General features: G+C 63.0%; 1 protein-coding gene across 2 annotated transcripts; it reads left to right on the top strand.

Moving 5' to 3' along the window:
* The first annotated feature begins 6,861 nt into the window (after window positions 1-6,861).
* Window positions 6,862-19,220, top strand: SEMA3B (semaphorin 3B). 2 transcript variants are annotated; one of them, XM_027640761.1, is made up of 18 exons: window positions 6,862-6,943; window positions 13,882-14,009; window positions 14,844-15,001; window positions 15,078-15,140; window positions 15,218-15,337; window positions 15,412-15,505; window positions 15,593-15,712; window positions 16,032-16,177; window positions 16,271-16,385; window positions 16,472-16,541; window positions 16,625-16,769; window positions 16,878-17,097; window positions 17,186-17,277; window positions 17,451-17,492; window positions 17,588-17,745; window positions 17,857-17,912; window positions 17,990-18,129; window positions 18,218-19,220. In XM_027640761.1, exons 2-18 carry the CDS (start codon window positions 13,910-13,912, stop codon window positions 18,656-18,658), a joined length of 2,280 nt encoding a protein of 759 aa, XP_027496562.1. In that variant the 5' UTR covers window positions 6,862-6,943; window positions 13,882-13,909; the 3' UTR covers window positions 18,659-19,220. The 2 variants fall into 2 exon arrangements, with proteins under 2 accessions (XP_027496562.1, XP_027496563.1); XM_027640762.1 differs by lacking the exon at window positions 6,862-6,943 and adding an exon at window positions 7,221-7,499 and having other exon boundaries at window positions 18,218-19,218.
* Window positions 19,221-19,401: the final 181 nt, after the last annotated feature.

Here is a 19,401-nt window from a genome sequence, read left to right on the forward strand (position 1 = left end):
CATGGAGACACGATGTTGGGGTCTATCCCCATGAAAGTACCATAAAGAGGAAATTTCTTCTCCCAAGTGCATCCTGTGCGCTTCAGCGAGAGCCAGGAGCTCGTGGTCAGTCACCAGCCATATCCCCAAAGATTCCTGGCCCCTTTCCAAGGGCTGTCACCCCTAAACTACCTCCTGCTCGTCTGCCCTGCCTGGCTTTTACTTCAGAGGAAAATCTTGGAGGTCCATGCTTGGGGGTCCGCCCATTTCCTATGCTGAGCCATGAGCCCTGCTCAGCTCGTGGCAGGATGGCTCTGCTCAGTGCTGGAAGGTTTTATTTGTGTTATGCATATCTTTCATAAATCCTTGCGAAGCCTTGGGCAGCCTGGGACAGAAATGGCTTTGCCAGGCAGCAGCGAGCATCGCCATCGGGATGAGAGGCGGAAAACGTCCCCTCGCAGCAGCGGCACTCTCTCACCTGGACATTGAGGGATGTTAAATATTCAGTGGCAGCTGTGCCCTCACGCTCCCGGCAATCCCGCGGCTCCTGTTACTGCCGCTCTCCCTTGGCTGGATACATACATCCATTAACTAATTTCTAATAACAGCAGCATGCGTAAGTGCTGAACCAGCGCTGGCTGGCACGCCGGGGGAGTGGAGACAGCCAGATTTGGCAGTGTGACGGGGAGCCGGAGGCACCCAGAGGATGGGCACGGTTGGCCTCAAGCCACCAGCTTAACCCTTCCCTTGCCCTGGCAAAGGCAGGAGCAGCCATGTGGCACCGGTTCAGAAACATCGCGGGATGGGCAGCAACACACCTTGCCGAGGTTGTAAAGTGAGACCAAGAGCTTCCACCCTGTAAGCAAACACAGCACAGGTGCTGGGGACGGGGACAGTATGGTCCCATGGCACGGGGTGCAGTGCCTGCCATGGGATGGGCATGCTGGAGGACCAGGGTGTGGGCAGTGACTTGGAGGCTGTCTGCTCCTTCCCAGCCTCCACATGCCCTTCCCTTCTCCTGCTGGCACTAATGCAGCCATATCTCCTTTTCATCATCCCCTCTCTTGTCCAGCATTTGACACCACTCTCCCCTGTTTCCGCTCTCCAGGTGGGCGGGGGAGATGGGCTCCTCTGTGCCCAGATGAAGCTTTGCAGAAAATCAAAGCAGTGAGAAGAAGAGGAGGAAAAGGGAGCAAAGATGTCCCCAAGCCTCCCAGAACCTGTCCCAGTATCCCTACAGCTGGCACACAGCAGCTCCAGCCTCATGCCAGGCTGGCCATGCAGAGGGGAGCCGTGCAAGGGGAAGGGCTAAGACCCTTCTCTTGAACCCTTGAACTGGCTGCCAGTTCTTCCCAGGCCATTTCACTGATGGCTCTGGTGGTGTCAGGGCTGTGCCTGGGCTCCAGTGGATTGCAAAACCATGCGGTTTTCTCCAGCTGTCTGGAAAGTTTGACGCGGGATTCCCGGATGTGAGGAGCCTTCAGGGGAGCCCGGCACAGCACGGCTCATCTCACCAGCAGCATCCTGCCTCACCGGTGGCAGGGAGCTGAGCACTGTGCCAGAGCCGTCTCCCACAGCCCACCTCTGTGGGGTTTACTTTCTCACCATTTCCCCCAGCCAAAAGCCGCCCTATTTTTCATCCTTCAGCCACGCTCAGAGATTGAACAGATTAAAGTGAGCCCATAAAACCCCTCAGCCTCAACAACACCCCAGCATGGACAAGGCCAGCTGGGACCCAGGCAGGAAGCGGTGGGTGCCATGCGTGGCCAGGGCGTGCTCTCCTTGTCATGCCCGACTTCCTCACCTGGCGCCTGCACCTGCTGCCTGCTGCTGCCTGCTCCTGCCCGCTGTTCCCAGGACCCAGATGGCAGGAAGATATGGCAGAGATAATGGTTAGATTTGCAGCCCAAGCAGTGTTCCCACCACCACTACTGTGACCTCTCGAAACAGTAAGTTTCCCGGAACTTGACCTTGCTGGGAACACACGAGCGGGTGCCTCTGGTTCCCAGCACTGGCCATCCCGCAGACACAATGCCAGCACCCACCAGGGGCTCTGAGACTCCTCTGCCACCCCAACCCCATAACCATGAAGCAACCAAGGCACAAAAGGGACTGGGAATGCTGGTGATTAGAGGAGAGGGATGTCTGCAGCCCAAAGCATGGGCTGGGTGAACTCCAAGTGCAACCTGTCTGAGGCCATGCCCAAGGCTGGACCCTTCCTACCCCCAGCCCACCCTCCACAGGAACCCCCCAGTGCTGGCAGAAGGGTACCTGGACCTAGAGGTGGCAGGGAGCAGCTGGTGGCCCCCTCCCTCGCCCTTGACCGCTGCCTCCCTCGCGGCACATGCTGTCATGTGGCAGGGCACAACAACAACACGGGCTAATTGGTTAATGTGATTTCAAAACATGATTTGCAATTATAACTCACCAGAGAGCATTCAATGATCCCGCACATTGGAGAGTGGGTTTTTCTCCTTCGGTTGTTCCTGGAACCTCGAAACCAATTAACTTTACAGAAGCCAGAAGCAAAGCACTGCTCAGCAGACCTGAAGGGTGAGTTATCTCTGTGCTCAATCGCCTCCCTGCCAAGCGACAAGCTGGGAAGCAAGGGTCCTAGGACGAGCCCCAGGGTAACCCTGATGCTTCTCCCTACACCACTGTGAGGTTGGGAGAGGGTACTAGATCCCTCAGCTCCTGCTGTCCCCTCTGGGATGCTGATCACACACAGGCTCCCCCAGCTCCCAGCCATCAAGCACACTGCTGCTTGGAAGCACTTGAGGGCAGGAGGATGCCCTGAGGCCCAAGTGCTGGGGATAAACTGTTCCTATTGGCATAGGGAGACTGTCCCTTCAGTCCCCACCAGAGGGGTGGCAGCCTACTCAGCTCTGCCACCCAGGCAGGACAGCCATGTCCCTGCTGTCCCCACTGGCAGCACCCACAGCCCCACCAGGGTCAGAGGCTTTGATTCCATGGGCTGACCATCCTGCAGCAAAGGCTTAAATGCCTTTAAGGTAATTAAGCAAGGACTTAGCAAGGACTTTAATGCCTTTAAATGCAACTCAAATTCCTTTCAAGCCAAACAAACCCAAGTAGCAATGATGCTTCTGAAACATCAAGCCCCCAGTGCCCAGCTCCCCTGAGTATTGGACCATTTACACAGTGTCCCCAGCGGCTGGGCCCTGTTGCTTCCCCCGTCCCACTGGAAAGTCAGGCATGGGGCCGGCAGTGTCTTCCCTTGGGTAGGCAAAGAGGTGTTGACTACCACCAGCTGCTGGAGGGATGCTCTGGCAGCTATCCCTCAGGATGGTGATGTGGCCCCACTCTGCATGGGAAACACTCCCGTGTGTACAGGGCCTGAGTCTCTCTGGGCTGGGAGCTGCCTTTCATCAGCTTCCCAAGGCTCAGGCTCCTCCATATCACAGGGAGCTCAGCATCCCACATTGTAACCACCCAGGCTTCCTGAGGATGGGGAGGGAACCCAGGCAGCTGCCAAAGCCTATGAGGAGGCACAGGCTATGCCAGCAGCACAGAACAGCAGAGCTGGGCTGCCCTACACCCCAAATCCCCTGTGACACCAGGTCCACAGACAAGTCACAGCCAAGATGGGTGCTGAGCATTTAGCAGAGCAGTAGCAGGACTGCAGCATGGGCCAGCAGAAGGAAATGTGGGGCAGCGCTGAGGGGGCTCCAGTCCCTGGGAAGGGGGCTCTCCTGTTCGGCTCTAAAGCTTCCAGCTGTCAGGAGCGCAGAGCCGGCTGGGAGTCCCCCCAGGGATGCTGGGCTTGCTGCCCAGGGCCTGGGCAGGAGAGTGGCAGATGGCTGGGGAACTGGGGACAAGGGAGCAGGGGAGGACCAGGAACACCTTTCAGCCTAGACAACTGTAGCATCCTTGTTTAGAGATGTAAATAACTGGGCCAAAAATGGAGATGTGGCCACAGCCATGTCCCATTTCTCCCTGGGGGGCCGTGGTTGGTCCAGAGCCAACCAAGGAGCAGATATGGTTCCTGCAGTCCCAGTGAAAGGCAATCTGCTCCCACTCCCCACACAGGCACCAGCAGGGCCATTCTGGGCCCTCACCCTTGCTGGGGTGACTGTCAGACCCAGGGCCAGACATTCCAGCACAGGCTCCTGTCAGGTGTGATCCAGCCACGAGAAGGAGAGGGGATAAAGGCCCTTTCATGGCCCATCAGGGGAAAGACTCAGCAGGAGAAGCACAAAAGGATGTGCTGGTGCTCAGGACTGAGGCTGCCAAGTCGCCCAGCACCAGGGCTCCCGAGCTCCTACAGGGGTGGGATGTGGGGGTGTCCGCCCCAACCAGGGGGTACCTGGGGAGTGTTGAGTGGCATCACCCAGCCTTGTGTTTGGGTGGACTGAACCTGGCACTGTTTCAGGCTGGTCAGTGCTGGCATGGTGGCTCTCTCCAGGGTTGGGAAAGCCCCACGGCAGCTGCCCCTCTCCCTCCCCTCCAAGCTAGCTGACAATTGGCTGCCCAAAGGACGCCGGCCTTGATCCGCATCGCTGGCCATCCCCAGGGCCGAGCAAACAGAGAGGAAAACAGCCCCAGCCGGCTCCTACCACTGCCGGCGTGCAGCCAGCTCCGACACTCCCTGGGACCCCTGTCACATGGCAGAGCTGGCAGCACCACCCTGCCCAGTGCTGCCAGGGGGCTGATGGTACCAACCTACCTGCCCTGCAGCCAGGAGTGAGCCCAGGGACTGCAGGGGCTGAGCTGGGAGGAGGAAACATGAACTAGGATAAACCCCACTGTGCTGGCGAAGGGATTGCCCGCACTGGGAAAAGTGAGGTCCAGCCAGGGCAGCCCTTAGACCACTGGCCCTGAGACCACTGGCCCTGAGTGCGTGGCCATGTCTCCTTGCCCAATCGAAGAGTTGGCTTGCCCAGTTCAGGGCTGTTTGCCATGGGGCTGGGCCAGTCCGTGGGGCTGTGGGCCGGCCATGGCCAGTCATTTGGCAGCAGAGGCCAGCATGTGTCAGGGGCATGCATGTGTCAGCTCTGCCCAGCCACCTCACATGCTCACAGCCCAATTCACTGAAACCCCTTCCCACCAGTAGAGCACGGTGCTTCATGGAAATCCCCCCACACCCTTCCCAGATCTCCCCTGTCAGAGAGGCACTCTCGTTCCACCAGATGCCGGGGAAATGCCAGAGGTCAGCTCCAGTCTCAGTCCTCCTCGGCACATCCCACGCCACCCGAAGTCCCTATAGCCTGCTCCATGACACTAGCAGGAGTCCCACCCTGCCTGTGACCAGCAGAGCCCCCCTGCCACCAGCACTGGGCTCAGCGGGCTGAAGGAAGTACAGATGGGGGCATTGATGGGTATGGGGGCACCGGTGGCCGTGGCGGCACAATGCAGGCACCATGGCCAGGGTGGGCTCCCAGCTGCCCTCCTGGCACTGCTGCAGTCCCTCGGGAGGTCAGGCCATGGGTGCCAGGGCACGGGCAGCACCTCCAGCTCCGCCGGTTCTGCCCAGAGCGCTGCCCGCTCCCGCTCTGCCGCCGGCAAGGTCGGCGCGGTGCCATGGCAGCGCCAGCCCCGCCATCCCTCCGCCGGCCGCTCCCAGTTCCCGCCGGCTGCAGGGACGGGGACGGAGCTGGTGACCCCACACCACCCACGCGGGACATCGCCGTACCGTGACTGTGTGGGCAGGGGCACGGCCGTGGCTGGTGATGCCCCTGCCCGGCACCGCGGCCACGGCCGGGGGAGCACCGGAGAGCCCACGGGGGCACCGTGGGAGAGCGCGGCCAGAGCTGAGCGGCACGGCCGGGACCGGAGCCCGACCGCCCTCTGGCGCCAGCCGGTGGCACTGCCGCCCCCTGCCCGGACCCTGCCTGCCCGCTGACCGCACCCCCTGCCCGCCCCCTGCCTGCCCACCGCCCCCTGCCCATACTCTGCCCAACCACTGCCCGCGCCCTACCTGCACCCTGCTCGCACTCTGCACCCTGTCGACTCACTGCCCACACCCTGCCCGCACCTTGTCTGCACCCTGCCCAGCCGCTGCCTGCACCCTGCCTGCACCCAGCCTGGCCCCACTAGAGCTCCCTTAGCACCCACCACCCTGTCACATCCATATGACCCCAGGCCTGTGTCCCCCCAAGCCCTCTCCCTTCACTTGCACCCCAGCACTCTGCTTCACGTGGCACTACATGGCACAGCACAGCAATCCCCACAGCATCAGCTCTGGGACATCATGGCAAGAGCCCGGCTCTGTGGTGGCACTGGCATCCTGGAATCATGTGTTCCATTCCAGCATGGGCACAGCTGCCAGGAGAGAGGCCGGGGCCTGGCACAGTGTTGGCAGAGTCCCCAACTGCTCCAAGACCACCCCACAGCAGGCTCAGCTGGTGCCAGCTGCTCGGGCGTGGATCCTCATGGCTGGATGCTCTGCAGCCTCTGGCACAGCCATGTCAGCACCTGGCCACTGCCACAGCAGAAAAAAGCATTCCCTTGCCTTCAGATGGAATTTCCTGTTGTTTTTTTTTTATTAAAATGGTGCCCATTGCCTCCCATGCTGGCAGACACCGCTGAGCAGAACCTGGTTCCCTTGGCTCCCTCACCTCGTGCCCTCTTGGAGGGAAGATGGGCTGAGATCAGCCTCCCCCTCCAGCAATGGACTTGTGCACATCCCAGCTCAGTGCACTGCCCACTCCATTCCTCCCAGCCAGCACTGGACACCCCAGCATGCCCGGCTACAAGACAGACCTTCCTTCTCCCTCCTGCTCCAGCTGCGTGGCTCCCACTGGGATAGAGCCACTGAATCTCCAGCTCCCCACATGCCGGGAAGGCAAGAAGAGCCGTGCTGCTCGAACTGCCCCAGCCCAGCTGAGAGCTTGTTACACATTTACCCTGCTTTAATGAGGCGGCACAGGGCTACTCGGCCTTCGGACCACAGGGATGCTTCGCAGGCAGCCAGCCGGCCCCAGGGCAGCTATGGGGGTACCACGAGGTAAGTTCCCCTAGAACGGGCAGTGTGGCAGCAGCCACATCCGCTCCCTCCTCCTCCAGCCCTGCTGGGCTGGGTTTCGCAGGAGCAGGTGAGACAAAGGGACAGATGAGGCACTCAAATGTGCACTTTTGCCCTGGCACTCCTCCTGGCAGGAACAGGACCAAGCAGGCAGGGAAGCGTCCTTGGGGACAGTGGAATGTTTTGCAAATGTGATCGGGGATCCAGGGCTTGCTCGCACCTCTCCTGCCCTCCCAGTGCAGGCGGAGGAGGGGGCGGCACCCCAGGGAGCCCCGGGGTCCCGAGGGGCTGTCCCCGAGCCGCCAGCCAGGTCGCTGGGTGCACAGAGAGGACACGCAGCACAGTTGTCTTTTGTTGGTGCCGGCCCCGGGAGCTGGGACCGGGGCTTTGCGTCCCCTCCCTCCACCCCCGCCGCTGGCGGGACTGGCGCCCAGCACCGGGGATTTGGGGTTTAAAGAGCAGGCGGCTGTCACAGCCCCAGCTTACCCACCGGGCAAGGAGGCAGGCGAGCTCCGGCAGAGCCCACACACCATAGCAGGTGAGATTGCGGATTTGGGGTACCAGGCTGACCCACCGAGAGGGGCCATGGGGTTGGGGGACTGAGGCCAAGTAGCTCCCTGGGGAGTGGTGAGATCCCTGCCTCCTCTCAGTGTGTGCTGCATGCCAGTGGGTTTGAACACGGTTCCTAGAATGAAGTGGAGGCATTGCTGGGCACGTGACATCTCCTTATCTCTGTCACTCCACAGATGAGTAGGGACTCTTAAGCCCTGTCCCATCTGGGGTGGCTGGGATGAGCACCACCGTGTTGGGGGAGGTTTCCCAAGCAATGCCTCTAGGTTTATAGGAAAAGGGATTTCACCCAGTGCATTTCCACCTGTGGCTCTTTCACTGTGCTCACTGGCTCAGTCACAGGCAAAGCTTGCCCTGGCTGGCACCTGGGTGAGGTCTCTGGCGATCGGGAAAGGGGCGATCCTGAAGCTGGGCATGGGGCAGGGCAGGAACGGGAGCCGGGCCAGCAGACAAGGCCCTATTGTGCCGTGCTGGGGCCGCTGGCTCACCCGTCAATAGCCCCATTATGCTCTGCTGCGGCCCCCGCAGCCTTCCCAGCCGGCACAGCCCCGCGGGAGCGCTGTGGGAGGTGATCTGAAGTGGCTGTTTTGTTGGGGGGCCAGGGTGAGAGGAGAAGGGTGAGAGGAGAGGGCACAGTGCCAGGACTCCTCTGCCACTGCCTGGCTGGGTGCTGATGGGTGCCATGAGATGCTGTGCTCCCCAGTGCCACAGGCTTTGGGGGCAAGAAGCCCAGGACGGGGAGCAGGCGGGCTTGAGGGGTAAATGGACATACCTATCCTCACTCCCCTACCCTCACCATCCCACCAGACAATGCCTGTGCCCAAGGTGGCCATGGCTGTACTGCATTGCCCCAGGGCAGGGATGAGCAAGTGGGCATCAAAGGGCTGACATCAGCCCCGAGTGTGGATGTAGCTGGGCCAGCAGGAGCAGATGAATGGTCCTGCATGCTTCCCAGCGGGACACGCCCTGGCTAAAATTACTTGTGCCGTGGCAGGGACACTAGCCTATTTTTAAAGCTGAAGGAGCTGGATGCCACTGGTCGGTGTGGCGCAGGATAGGACAGAAGTGGCATGGGCAGGGCAGCAGTCAAGGGGGATCAGCCAGCCTCTCCCCTGCCCTCTCACTGGGATAGGGAGAGGGCTGGCTTGGTGGCAGAAACCCTCCATGTCCTACTCCTGCCTCACTGGTGTGATTTTGAGGAGCTTCAGGCTCAGTGGTTTTCAGTGCATGAGACATGACCCCTCTGCCTGCCCCAGAGCCTGGCTGCCAGCAGACACGAAGCCAAAGGGCAGATAGTCACCCTGGGTCAGTAGGATAGGATCCTGTAACACCAAGATCCCTCTCTTTCCCTAAAAGCCATTGTACTGCACCAGGAGGATGGATGCCTCCTTCTTTATCACCACCCCAAAGGTTCACATGTACCTCACAGCTCGGTCTAACAGCAGGGACATGTGATGACAGCACCCCGGATGTACTCAAGCACTGGGGTGCACTCAACACCCCACATCCCCTGGGGAGGCCAGATCAGCCCAGCACGGGGTTGTGACAATTAAAAAGGGATTATCTGGGCTACACCAGCATGGCACTGCCGGGAGCCAGTACCTAATCCCGGCAGGAATGCACTGGGGCCACAAGGGTCTCTGCTGCTGGGGTCTCACACCAGCATGTTATGAGGGGGGGTGGACATAGGGTCAGGGCATGTATATCCACAGACAGGGTGTGAGCCTAGAGCTGGTGCCCCCCTGGGACACTGCCACCATTCTGTGCTACGAGGATGCAACTGGCTTGGGCACATTTCTCACTGCCAGCCAAACCCTAGCACTGACACACTTGGGGCACTGCAGGCTCTGTCCCCTGCCTGGCACATCCTCTCCCTACACCAGTGATGTGGTGGCCACCTGAAGCCCGTGCCATCCCACAGCCCAACACTATGCCACAGGTGGACTCCCAAAGAAGCCACCACATCTTTAGTGCCATCACGCTTTTTGGGGTGGCCAAGCCCAGGGGGTACCAGCTTAGGTATGACCTGTGCCCAGGTCATGGGTGCAGGCTTGGGTGAGGATGCCCCTCCATCCTCTCCTCTCTCCTCTCCCACTGACAAGTTGACATTGTCACTGGGAGTGTTGGCAAAGGCTACCCCGCTGTGCAAGCCCATCTCTTGGCTGGGGAATGGTGCTATGCCAAGCCCAGGTGGCACAGGGATGCCTGTGGCACCAGTTGGCATGACCCAGCTCACCTTGACCCTTGGGATTTGCCTGTCCCCAGACACAATGGCTCCATCAGGGCAGAGGGATGCTCCCTAGCCACCAAGGAGATGGGGGGCCACCCTATAGCACTCCTAGGGAGTCACCCCGCAGGTCCCCACGACATCGCCAGAGCTCTCCTGGTGTGGTACCATTCCTCTTTGAGGTACAGGATTTGTCCCCGTGCTGGGGGCTAGTGGATGTCCATCCCTCCACGTGGGCGCTCCAGCAGTCCCTGGTCCTGGTCACCCATTCGATGGCACGGATAACTCCCATGCCCTGCTGGCTCACGCGCTGGCACAGGACACGCAGGAGCGTTGGCCGTTGCCTGCTGCCGTGCTGCCCTCGGGAGCCCTGCGGAGGTGGAGAGGAGCCGCTTCCTACCGCAAACACCGCCGGGGGCTGGGGCGGCTGCCGGTGGAGCTACCGATGCTCGCTGGAGCCGGAACCGCCGGGGGAGATTTGGCCGAGGCAGCGATCCCTGGGTGCGGATCTGCCAGCGGCAGGGACGGGATCAAAGAGCGAAGGCGCCAGCACCTGCTTGTGCCGTTGGCGGTGACACCCCCGCGCTGGCAGGGGGCCAGGCCACCGACACCTGGCCGGGACGCCTTTGGCGGGCTGGCAGAGAGTGCAGGGATGAGGATGAGGGCGGGATGGTGGTGGCGATACCCATTCCAGCTGGGGACCGTCACCATGCCAGCGCCCAGTGGCTCCGGCGCTTGCCAGGAACACCCGGTGGGGCGGGAAGGGGTGGCCGGTGGCCGACGTGGCGCGTCCCTCCCGCGCCGTTTTTTCCGGGATGGAAGCCCGGCCCTTCTGACGCCTGATGGTTTCTCCAGGCGGAGCCACTGCCAGCAAGGTCCCCGCAGGGCTCCAGGGCTGGGGTGGTGATGACGTCACCTGGCCACCTCGCCACGCGTGCCGGGAGTGGCGGTGGTTGGAAAAGTCCCAGCTGGGTGAAGGGACACTGAAGCACAGTGCTGGCACAGCACAGCAACGTGCCCACTGTGCAGGGCTGGGCACGATGTCCCTATCCCCACCATCTCAGCCTGCCATCCTGGGACACTAGGCACAGGGATGCCATGCCCAACTGTGTGGGGGCCACTCAGCCCAAAGTCCTGCTGTGGCATCTGGGCAAAGTCTTATGACAGAGTAACGCCTGCTATACTGGTGCCAGTGCTCCCCTGCCATCTGACCCCATACCCCTCGCTGTCCCTGACCCCTTGCAGCCCACAAAGCAGAGATGGCACTCGGCACCGCAGCACAGCCAGGACAACAAGTGGCAGTGCTGAGGCAGAGCCTGCCAACATGCACTGGGCCTAGCAGCAGAAGGGTTACTGGCAGTGGGACAGAAGGGCATTGCCCAGGCACCCTGCCTGGCACAGCTCCTCCTGCCTGTGGCTGGTCTGCAGCTGACCTGCCTGTGCCTGCTTGCATGGCTCCCGCTGCCTACTGAACCCACTGCCTGCTTGTGCCAGCTGTCTGCCAGTACCTGCACCTGACCTGCCTGCACTGACTGCCAGCCCACCTGCACTTGCTGCCTGCTGGCACTCACTGCCTGCACCTGCCTACACCCGCTTCTGCCTGCATGCCTTCCTCCCCACTCACCCTGCACTGCTTGCACCCGGTGCTGCCTGCACCCCTGCCTGCGCCTCTGCCTCCCCAGTCATGCTGGACCTGCCTTCCTGGACTCCCACACCCGCGGGTAGGGACAGTCAGGGGCACGGTGAGGACAGGGCAGGTGTGGCCCCCAGGGCAGCCCATGTTCCCCCCCGCGCCGAGCCCTGCCCACCGAGGCACGCGTGGCCCCGCTGCCGGCACCACTCGGCACTTGCTATTCTTGGCAGCCGTGGCTGGAAAATGGGAGGCAGCGGAGGAATTTTGTTTGCTCCGTGCTGGGCCCGGGCCAGACATCTGGGCTGCAGCTGAATGGGGCGCGGGACTGGCCCCCCACACTCCCAGTATGGCCCCGGCGCCCCCCGGCACGGCCCCCACACCCCACTCCCGAGCAGGCAGCTGCCCCAGGGAGGAGGTAGCCCCGCCACTTGTGTGCTGAGCCACGCGTGTGCTGAGCGTAGCATCCTCAGCTCTGCCCTGGGAACAGCGGGTGCCACCGGGGGTGTCCCTGGCGGTTCCATCCCGGGCCACGTGAGGTGGCGGCACAGCTCTTTGAGTGTGTGAGTGACGGTCAGTGTTCGCACACGGGCGTGTTTGTATGTGTGTTTGTGTGTGTGTGAGGGTGTCCACGCGTTTGCCCGTGTGTGGATGTTCTCACACGCGTGTGCGTGTCCCTGTGCGCGCCCCCAGCCCCGCCTCGCCCCGCCCCGCGGGGCCGCCCCGCTCCCTCCCGGCGGAGGCGGCGGGCGGGGCCGCGCCGGGCCCAGCCGAGCCGGGACACAGGTGGGTGTCGGGGGCTGGGGACCGGGCAGGGTACGGGGGTGGCTGGGGGTTGTCCCGGGTCTGGGTCTCTGCGCTGCCGTCGGGGGGGCTGCCTGGGCTCGTACTAGGGTGCTGGCGGCGGGGTTCGTGTTCCTGCTGGCACCGGAGGACCGGCGGCGGGGCTGGCACGAAGGGTCTCGGGGGCTGGATCTGCAAGGGTTGGCACCGGGTGTCTGTGGTGCTGCCGCTGCTGCCCGCTCCTCCACCCTGCCCTCTGTGACAGCCGGGTCAGTGCCCCGACGGTCCGTGCCCGGGGGTCCCCGCCCGGAGGTTCGCACCCGGGGGTCTGCCCGGGCTGCTTGGCAGGTCTGGGCAGGCGAGAGGCCCCCGGTACCCCGGCACGGCCCTGGCTGGCGGCAGTCGTCGGGGCTGGCAGAGCCCGGCGGGTCCCGCGGCTCGTCCCGGCGCCTCTGTAAATGCCATTAGCGCCGGCCGCCTTCGCTCCGGGACATCGGGCAGCCAGAGCCAGCACTGCGCCCGGCCGGGCCCTGCTCGCTGCCTGCTGCCCACTGCCTGCTGCCCGCTGCCTGCCCCAGGCTCACCCCCACCTGCCAGCCCAGACAGGGCTGCCCCTGCCTGCAGGAACTGTGCAGGCAGCAGCAGATGTGCCCGACCCGTGCCGGGCACTGCTCTGCATGTGTGACCCTCCAGGCTGGCACCCACCGGTGCCCAGGTCAGGCCGTGCCTGAGCAGGGTGGCAGAGCCTGGAGTGATTGCGCTGCGTCCCGGTGCTGCAGTGGGGCTTTGGTTGTCACCCAGTGTCCTAGTGAGGCCCCAGTGGTGTGCCATGAGTGAAATCCACAGGGACTGATGATCAGCATAGCCCAGCTTGTGCCTCTCATACAGCACAGGAAAGTGCTGCAGCATGGCCAGGGGGCAAGGTGGGATCCGTGTTTTTTTGGCACAGTTTGTGCTCTGATAACCATCACCTCCCACTCCCCAGGGGAGAACGTGCTACTGCTGGAGCCAGAGAAGCACTTCCCTACCCTGTGGTGGGCACCCATCAGGGTGGGGGGCACACCAGCATGGGCCCCTCTGGGAATTGTGGACACCCACTTAGCCAGAGGCCCCCAAACCCTGCTCCAACTCACAGAGTGGTACAAGGAGGGCAGAGACAAATGGTGGGGGCTGTAGCAGTGGGGAAAACTGAGGCATGGGACCCCATGATTCCCATGATGGACAGCTTGTTCAGTGCTTAGGAGCCCACTGACCACCCAGGTTGCCCCATCTGGTTGTCACCACTTCGGTGCATGCTCTGTCCTTGTCCCCATTCCTATAGGACAGCTTTGTGCTTGCCGGCAGGAATGGGCAGAGCCCAGCAGCCTCCTGCCGACAGGCTCAGGCAGGCATGGGGAGGGCTGGATGCTACTCAGCTGGGCTGCCTCAGTTTCCTAAGGGGCAGGAGCAGGAGAACTGTTCCCAGAGCCCATTAGTTCTGGGGTTGGATTAATAAGGGCTTAAAGACACAAAGGGATGTGGCTGGCTCGTGTCCCCTCCAATCACTAGGTCGAGCCCAGTGGGGGCTCCCCTCGTGCCATGCCTGGGGTTGCCCTGTGCCGATGCTCGGGACTCTCCAGATACCATCAGCAGCATCGGAGAGGGATCGTGGTCTGGGGACAGCGGGGAGGGGGCTGTAACCCGAGCTGAGGTCTTGCTTCTCTGCCCCAGCCGCGGCGCCACCATCCAGACCCCGGCCATGAGCCGCACAATGATCCTGCTTCTGCTCCTGCTGCGTGGCCTCGCCGCCGGCCACCCCCCCCCCGCTGCCACCCCCCGCCTCAAGCTGACCTTTCCCGGTGAGCGTGGGACACGGGCAGGGTGGGGGGACGTGGGGTCAGATGCAGGGGCACCGGTTCCGTGTCAGCAGCACCCAGCATCATCCCGAGGGACGGGAGCATCTGGGGGGGCAGCGTGGTGGGAGGGGTGTGAAACACCAGCACGGATGCCTTCCTGGCACTGCTGCCGCTCTCCCCACGGGCTACCATGTGTTGGTATTGGCTGCCACATTCCTTGCCTGATGCCAGCTCCTCCAGGGCCACCTGCATGCCCTTGGGGCCATGCCTGCACTTGGGACCTCACTCCCGGCCCCACCAGCCCGTGGCAGCTCAGGTGCCCCTACCCCTACATGTACCGTGGTGGCACTCCCTAGCCACAGCTGTGCCATGCCTGGTGAGAACACCACACTGGCAGTAGAGCTGGTGCCGTGTCCTGACTGGCCACTCCATGGGCTCCGGCACGGCACAGGGGGCTTTGTCCAGCGGAGGGTCCCAGCAAGAGCTCTCCTCCCAGCCTGACAAAGGGCTTTTTGTTCCCGCCGTGGTGGGATTAGCTCTACAGGGCAGGGAACAGCCCCTTCTCCCCCACCGCCTGCCGCCAGGTGGACGGTGCAGGAATGGATACTGGGAGCATGGGGATGGGTGTCAGGGGACACAGGGATGGGTGTTGGACTGGCGTGGGGATGGGTGCTGGACCAGCTCAGACTTGGTGAAGCTGGTCAAGCCAGTGGGACAGGTTTGGGGGAGGGGATGGCCATGGCCTGACCCAGGTCACCCTGGAGTGTGTATCCAGGGCAGGGGAAGGGGCCTGGCAGTGGCGGGGCTGGGCTGATCAGTGCTGGTGGGTCCCGGTAGAACTGAGGGCTCGCCATGGGCTGCGCCTCTTCTCGCTTGAGCGCTCGTGCTGCTATGAGGCCCTGCTGCTGGACGAGGAGCGTGGCCGCCTCTTCGCCGGCGCCCAGAACCACCTCCTCTCCCTGTCCCTGGATGACATCAACCAGCGGAATAGGAAGGTAACAGTGGGGGAGATGCTGGCGGGACAACCTGGGGGATACTGGGGGCTGTGAGCATCCCCTTTTCCACCTGCAGATCTACTGGCCGGCACCAGTGGAGTGGAGGGAAGAATGCAACTGGGCTGGCAAGGACATCACCGTGAGTGCTGGGAGGTGTTATGGGGTGCCAGGGGCCTGCCTCAGCACCACCTCACCCCCTGTGCCCTCCATCCCCAGACTGAGTGCATGAACTTTGTGAAGATCCTGCATCCCTACAACCGGACCCACCTGTACGCCTGCGGCACCGGTGCCTTCCACCCCGTCTGTGCCTTTGTGGAGGCCGGCCAGCATGCAGAAGTGAGCCCCCCCCAGCACTGCCATGGGCCCTGGCTGCTGCCACCTGCCCACCTCCCATCCTTACCCCTCTCCAGGAGCCCATCTTCAAGTTAGACCCACGCCACACTGAGGATGGCAAGGGGAAGAGCCCGTACGACCCCTGGCACACAGCCGCCTCCGTCCTCGTGGGTAAGGGAGAGCCGAGCCCAGTGTTGGGTGCAGCGCGGCAGGGGGGTGCCAGGGTTCCCCCTTAACACTTCCCTCGGTGCCTGCCAGGCGAGGAGCTCTACTCTGGGGTAGCCACCGATCTGATGGGCCGTGACTTTACCATCTTCCGCAGCCTGGGCCGGCGTCCCTCCATCCGCACAGAGCAGCATGACTCCCGCTGGCTCAATGGTCAGTGCTGGGGAGTGGGAGGGTGGCGGGGGTCCACCAACACCCCAGCACGGTGTTGCTGCTCCCTGGAGGCATCAGGGCAATGGCTTCTCCAGGCTCGGCTGTACCCTGTCCTCCCATGCCTCCAGAGGGTGATTTCAGGAGTCTCTGTGCCCCTTGCAGACCCCTGATATCTGGTGGGGTCCCATCCTCACTCTGCCTCTGCCCAGCAGCTGGGCAGGGTTGGTTCTGCAGCCTCATGGGACCCCAACAGGTGTCCCAGGGTCCCTGGGGAGCAGAGATAGTGAAGGCATTAGAGGCATCACCCCTCTGTCCCCAGAGCCCAAGTTCGTGGCCGTTTTTTGGGTGCCAGAGAGTGAAGACCCCGACGATGACAAGATCTACTTCTTCTTCCGTGAGACAGCGGTTGAGCGGCAGCAGGGGCTGGGCAAGACCAGCTTCGCCCGCATCGGCCAGATCTGCCGGGTGAGGGCATCTGTGGGCAGGTGGGCTGGGGGCCGAGGAGTCCGGGGGTGCCACCTGCTGCTGCTGACACTGGTGCCCTCCTTTCCCTGGCAGAATGACATGGGTGGGCAGCGCAGCTTGGTGAACAAGTGGACGACCTTCCTGAAGGCTCGACTTGTCTGTGCTGTGCCAGGACCCGATGGGGCAGACACCCACTTCAATGAGCTCCGTGAGTGCAGAGGGATGCGGCCCTTCAGGGTAGCTGTGGGCATTGCTGGCATATTGGGGCAGCACTGATGCCTTCCCTGCTTGCAGGGGACGTTTTCCTGCTGCAGACAAGGGACAAGCGGAACCCTCTTGTCTACGCCATCTTCTCCACATCCAGGTCAAGCCCCCTCCCCACCACTCTGCTCATACTCAGTGGTGCCCCCCTTGTCCCCTCACATCATCCCCTCTCTCTCCCACCAGCTCTGTTTTCCAGGGCTCGGCTGTCTGTGTCTACACCATGGCCGACATCCGCCGGGCTTTCCTGGGCCCCTTTGCGCACAAGGAAGGTCCAAACTACCAGTGGGTGTCATACCAGGGGCGTGTGCCATACCCCCGCCCAGGCATGGTACGTGGTGTGGGGGTGTCCTAGCTGGTGCCAGCAGTGGGATGCCACTAGCTGGGGTGGGGTCAGTGGGGTGTGAGACCCTGCTTAGCCATTGCTGTCTCCCCACAGTGCCCCAGCAAAACCTTCGGCACCTTTGGCTCCACCAAGGACTTCCCAGATGAGGTGATCCAGTTTGCTCGGCATCACCCACTGATGTACAACCCTGTGTTGCCCCACGGCCAGCGCCCCCTCTTCCTGCAAGCTGCAGTGCCCTACACCTTCACCCGCATCGCCGTGGACCGTGTCACCGCTGCTGATGGCCACTACGATGTCCTCTTCATTGGCACAGGTATGTGGTGACCCCAGAGCTGAGGCAGTGGGGGAGAGCAGGGGGACACTGCTGCTGGGACCCCGGGCTCACCCCTCCCTGCCCACAGATGTGGGCACGGTGCTGAAGGTGGTCTCAGTGCCCAAGGAGAGCTGGCACCACATGGAGCCACTGCTGCTGGAGGAGCTGCAGGTCTTCCAGGTGAGCAGGCAGGCTCTGCATCCCCCCAGTCAGACCTCCCCCCAGCACTCCCTTGTGCTGCCCATGCTCTGGGTTTTGCCAGGGCACTCCAGCTGCCAGGACATGGGAGCTAGGAGCCGGCAGCCCAAGTCTCCCATACATACCCTTAACTCCTGCCCGTGCTCTGCCCTCAGGATGCCTCCCCCATCACCAGCCTGCAGCTCTCCTCCAAGCGGGTAAGGGGGGACCCCAGAGTGTCCCCATGTCCCACTATGGCTCTGCCTAGCCCCGTACTGTGGCATGGGGGTGCTCAGCTCTGCTCTCCCCTCAGCATCAGCTCTACGCTGGCTCCACCACAGCACTGGCCCAGCTGCCCCTGCACCGCTGTGGCGCCTATGGCAAAGCCTGTGCCGAGTGCTGCCTGGCCCGGGACCCGTATTGCGCCTGGGATGGCACCACCTGCACCCGCTATGTGCCCAATACAAAGAGGTAGGTGACATGCCAGTGTGTTGTGCTAGGGCAGCCAGTCTGCCCTGAGGCCAGAGTGAGGGGCACAGGTCACGCTGCCCCAGCCCCTGCTCCTGCACCACCTTCCCACAGGCGTTTCCGCCGGCAGGACGTCCGCAATGGCGATCCCAACGTGCTCTGCTCTGAAGGTGAGCTGGGACCAAGACAGAGGTTGGGGTCAACCCTGCTGTGGTGGGGGATTGACATCCAGGCCATGTCCCCCCAGACCCCCGGCGGGGCAGCGTGCCCCAGAAGCAGCTCTACGGGGTGGAGGGCAGCACCGCTTTCCTGGAGTGCGTCCCCAAATCCCTGCAAGCCCGTGTCCTCTGGACATACCAGCGCACCCTGGATGACCCCCAGCGAGAGGTAGGCTCTCCCTGGCCAGGCTGTACCGGCAGGGCTGTGCCATGCTCTGCCACGCCGAGCTGACTGCCTATCCCCACGGGTGCTGCAGGTGCAGATGGACGAGCGGGTGGTGCAGACGGAGCGGGGTGTCCTGCTGCGCAGCGTGCAGCGCACCGACGCCGGCCTCTACCTCTGCCACGCCACCGAGCACGGCTTCACACAGCCCCTGCTGCGGCTCTCGCTGGAGGTGATCAGTGCCTGGCAGGCTGCAGGCATGGCACCTGCTGGAGACCCCCAGCTCACTGCCGGGGCTCCCGGCCGCAAGGTCTGGTACCAGGACTTCCTCCAGCTGGTGGAGCGCCCACCACTGGGAGCCACAGACAAGGTCTGCCAGAGGCTCCGGAGCCGGGGAAGACCCCCACCGCCGCCCCGCACCCACGCCGGACCCCCTGGCCGTGGGCAGGGTGAGGAGCCACGCAAAGCCCGCCGCCGGCGCACCCATGAGGGGCCGCGGGCTGAGCGGGGCCCCCGCAGCGCATCCCCCTGGTGACCCGGGGGTCGGCCCCGGGCGCCAGGCTCTGCCTAAGAGCGGGGCCGCAGGTGGGGCACAGCCTCGACCGCCCTACCAGCAGCACTGCGCGGGCAGTGGCGGGGGGTTGAAGCTCCGGGGCCACAGGAGGGCAGCCGAGATGAGCAGCTCCCTCAGGGGCTGCCGATTGCCCTTGCCACCTGCTCCAGCACCGGTGGGGACCCAGCCGGCTGCCGGCATCGCAGAGTCACCAAAATATTTATTAACGACTGTTACGATGAATGTAAACCTGCAGGGCCAGACAGTGCCCCCCCAGCATCACACTGCAGGGGGACAGCACAGCAGGTTCACCCTTGGGTCCCAAGGGGGCTGCACGCGGGAGTGGGACCATGGAGGGGCAGGACAGGCGCTGGTGGGACACAGGGGCCCAGCAGGAGGAGGGGGGTGTAAAGGGGAGATGTGGAGGTGCATAAAGGTGGCATCCACTGCCCTGGGTGCAGAGTAGTGGCACAGGGGACCTTGTACTAATTGAGCACAATAAAGCAGAGATTCAGCCCAGGGTCTCGCGTCTGCCCCAGAGCCCCAGGAAGCACTTGGTGGGGCAGTCTGGTGCCCCACAGTGGGGACCCCCCAGCACTGAGCCAAGAGGCGAGGTGTTCAGCAGCTCCTGGAGGGCTGGAGTAGCCAAGACTTGCAGGAACATTGTCAAGTTTGATGGGGTCCTCACAGGCTTCCAGGTCCCCACACTTTCAGTTCCACTTTCA

This window comes from Corapipo altera, unplaced genomic scaffold (genome assembly GCF_003945725.1).
Source record: "Corapipo altera isolate COAL_440 unplaced genomic scaffold, ASM394572v1 55, whole genome shotgun sequence".
Taxonomy (NCBI): Eukaryota; Metazoa; Chordata; class Aves; order Passeriformes; family Pipridae; genus Corapipo; species Corapipo altera.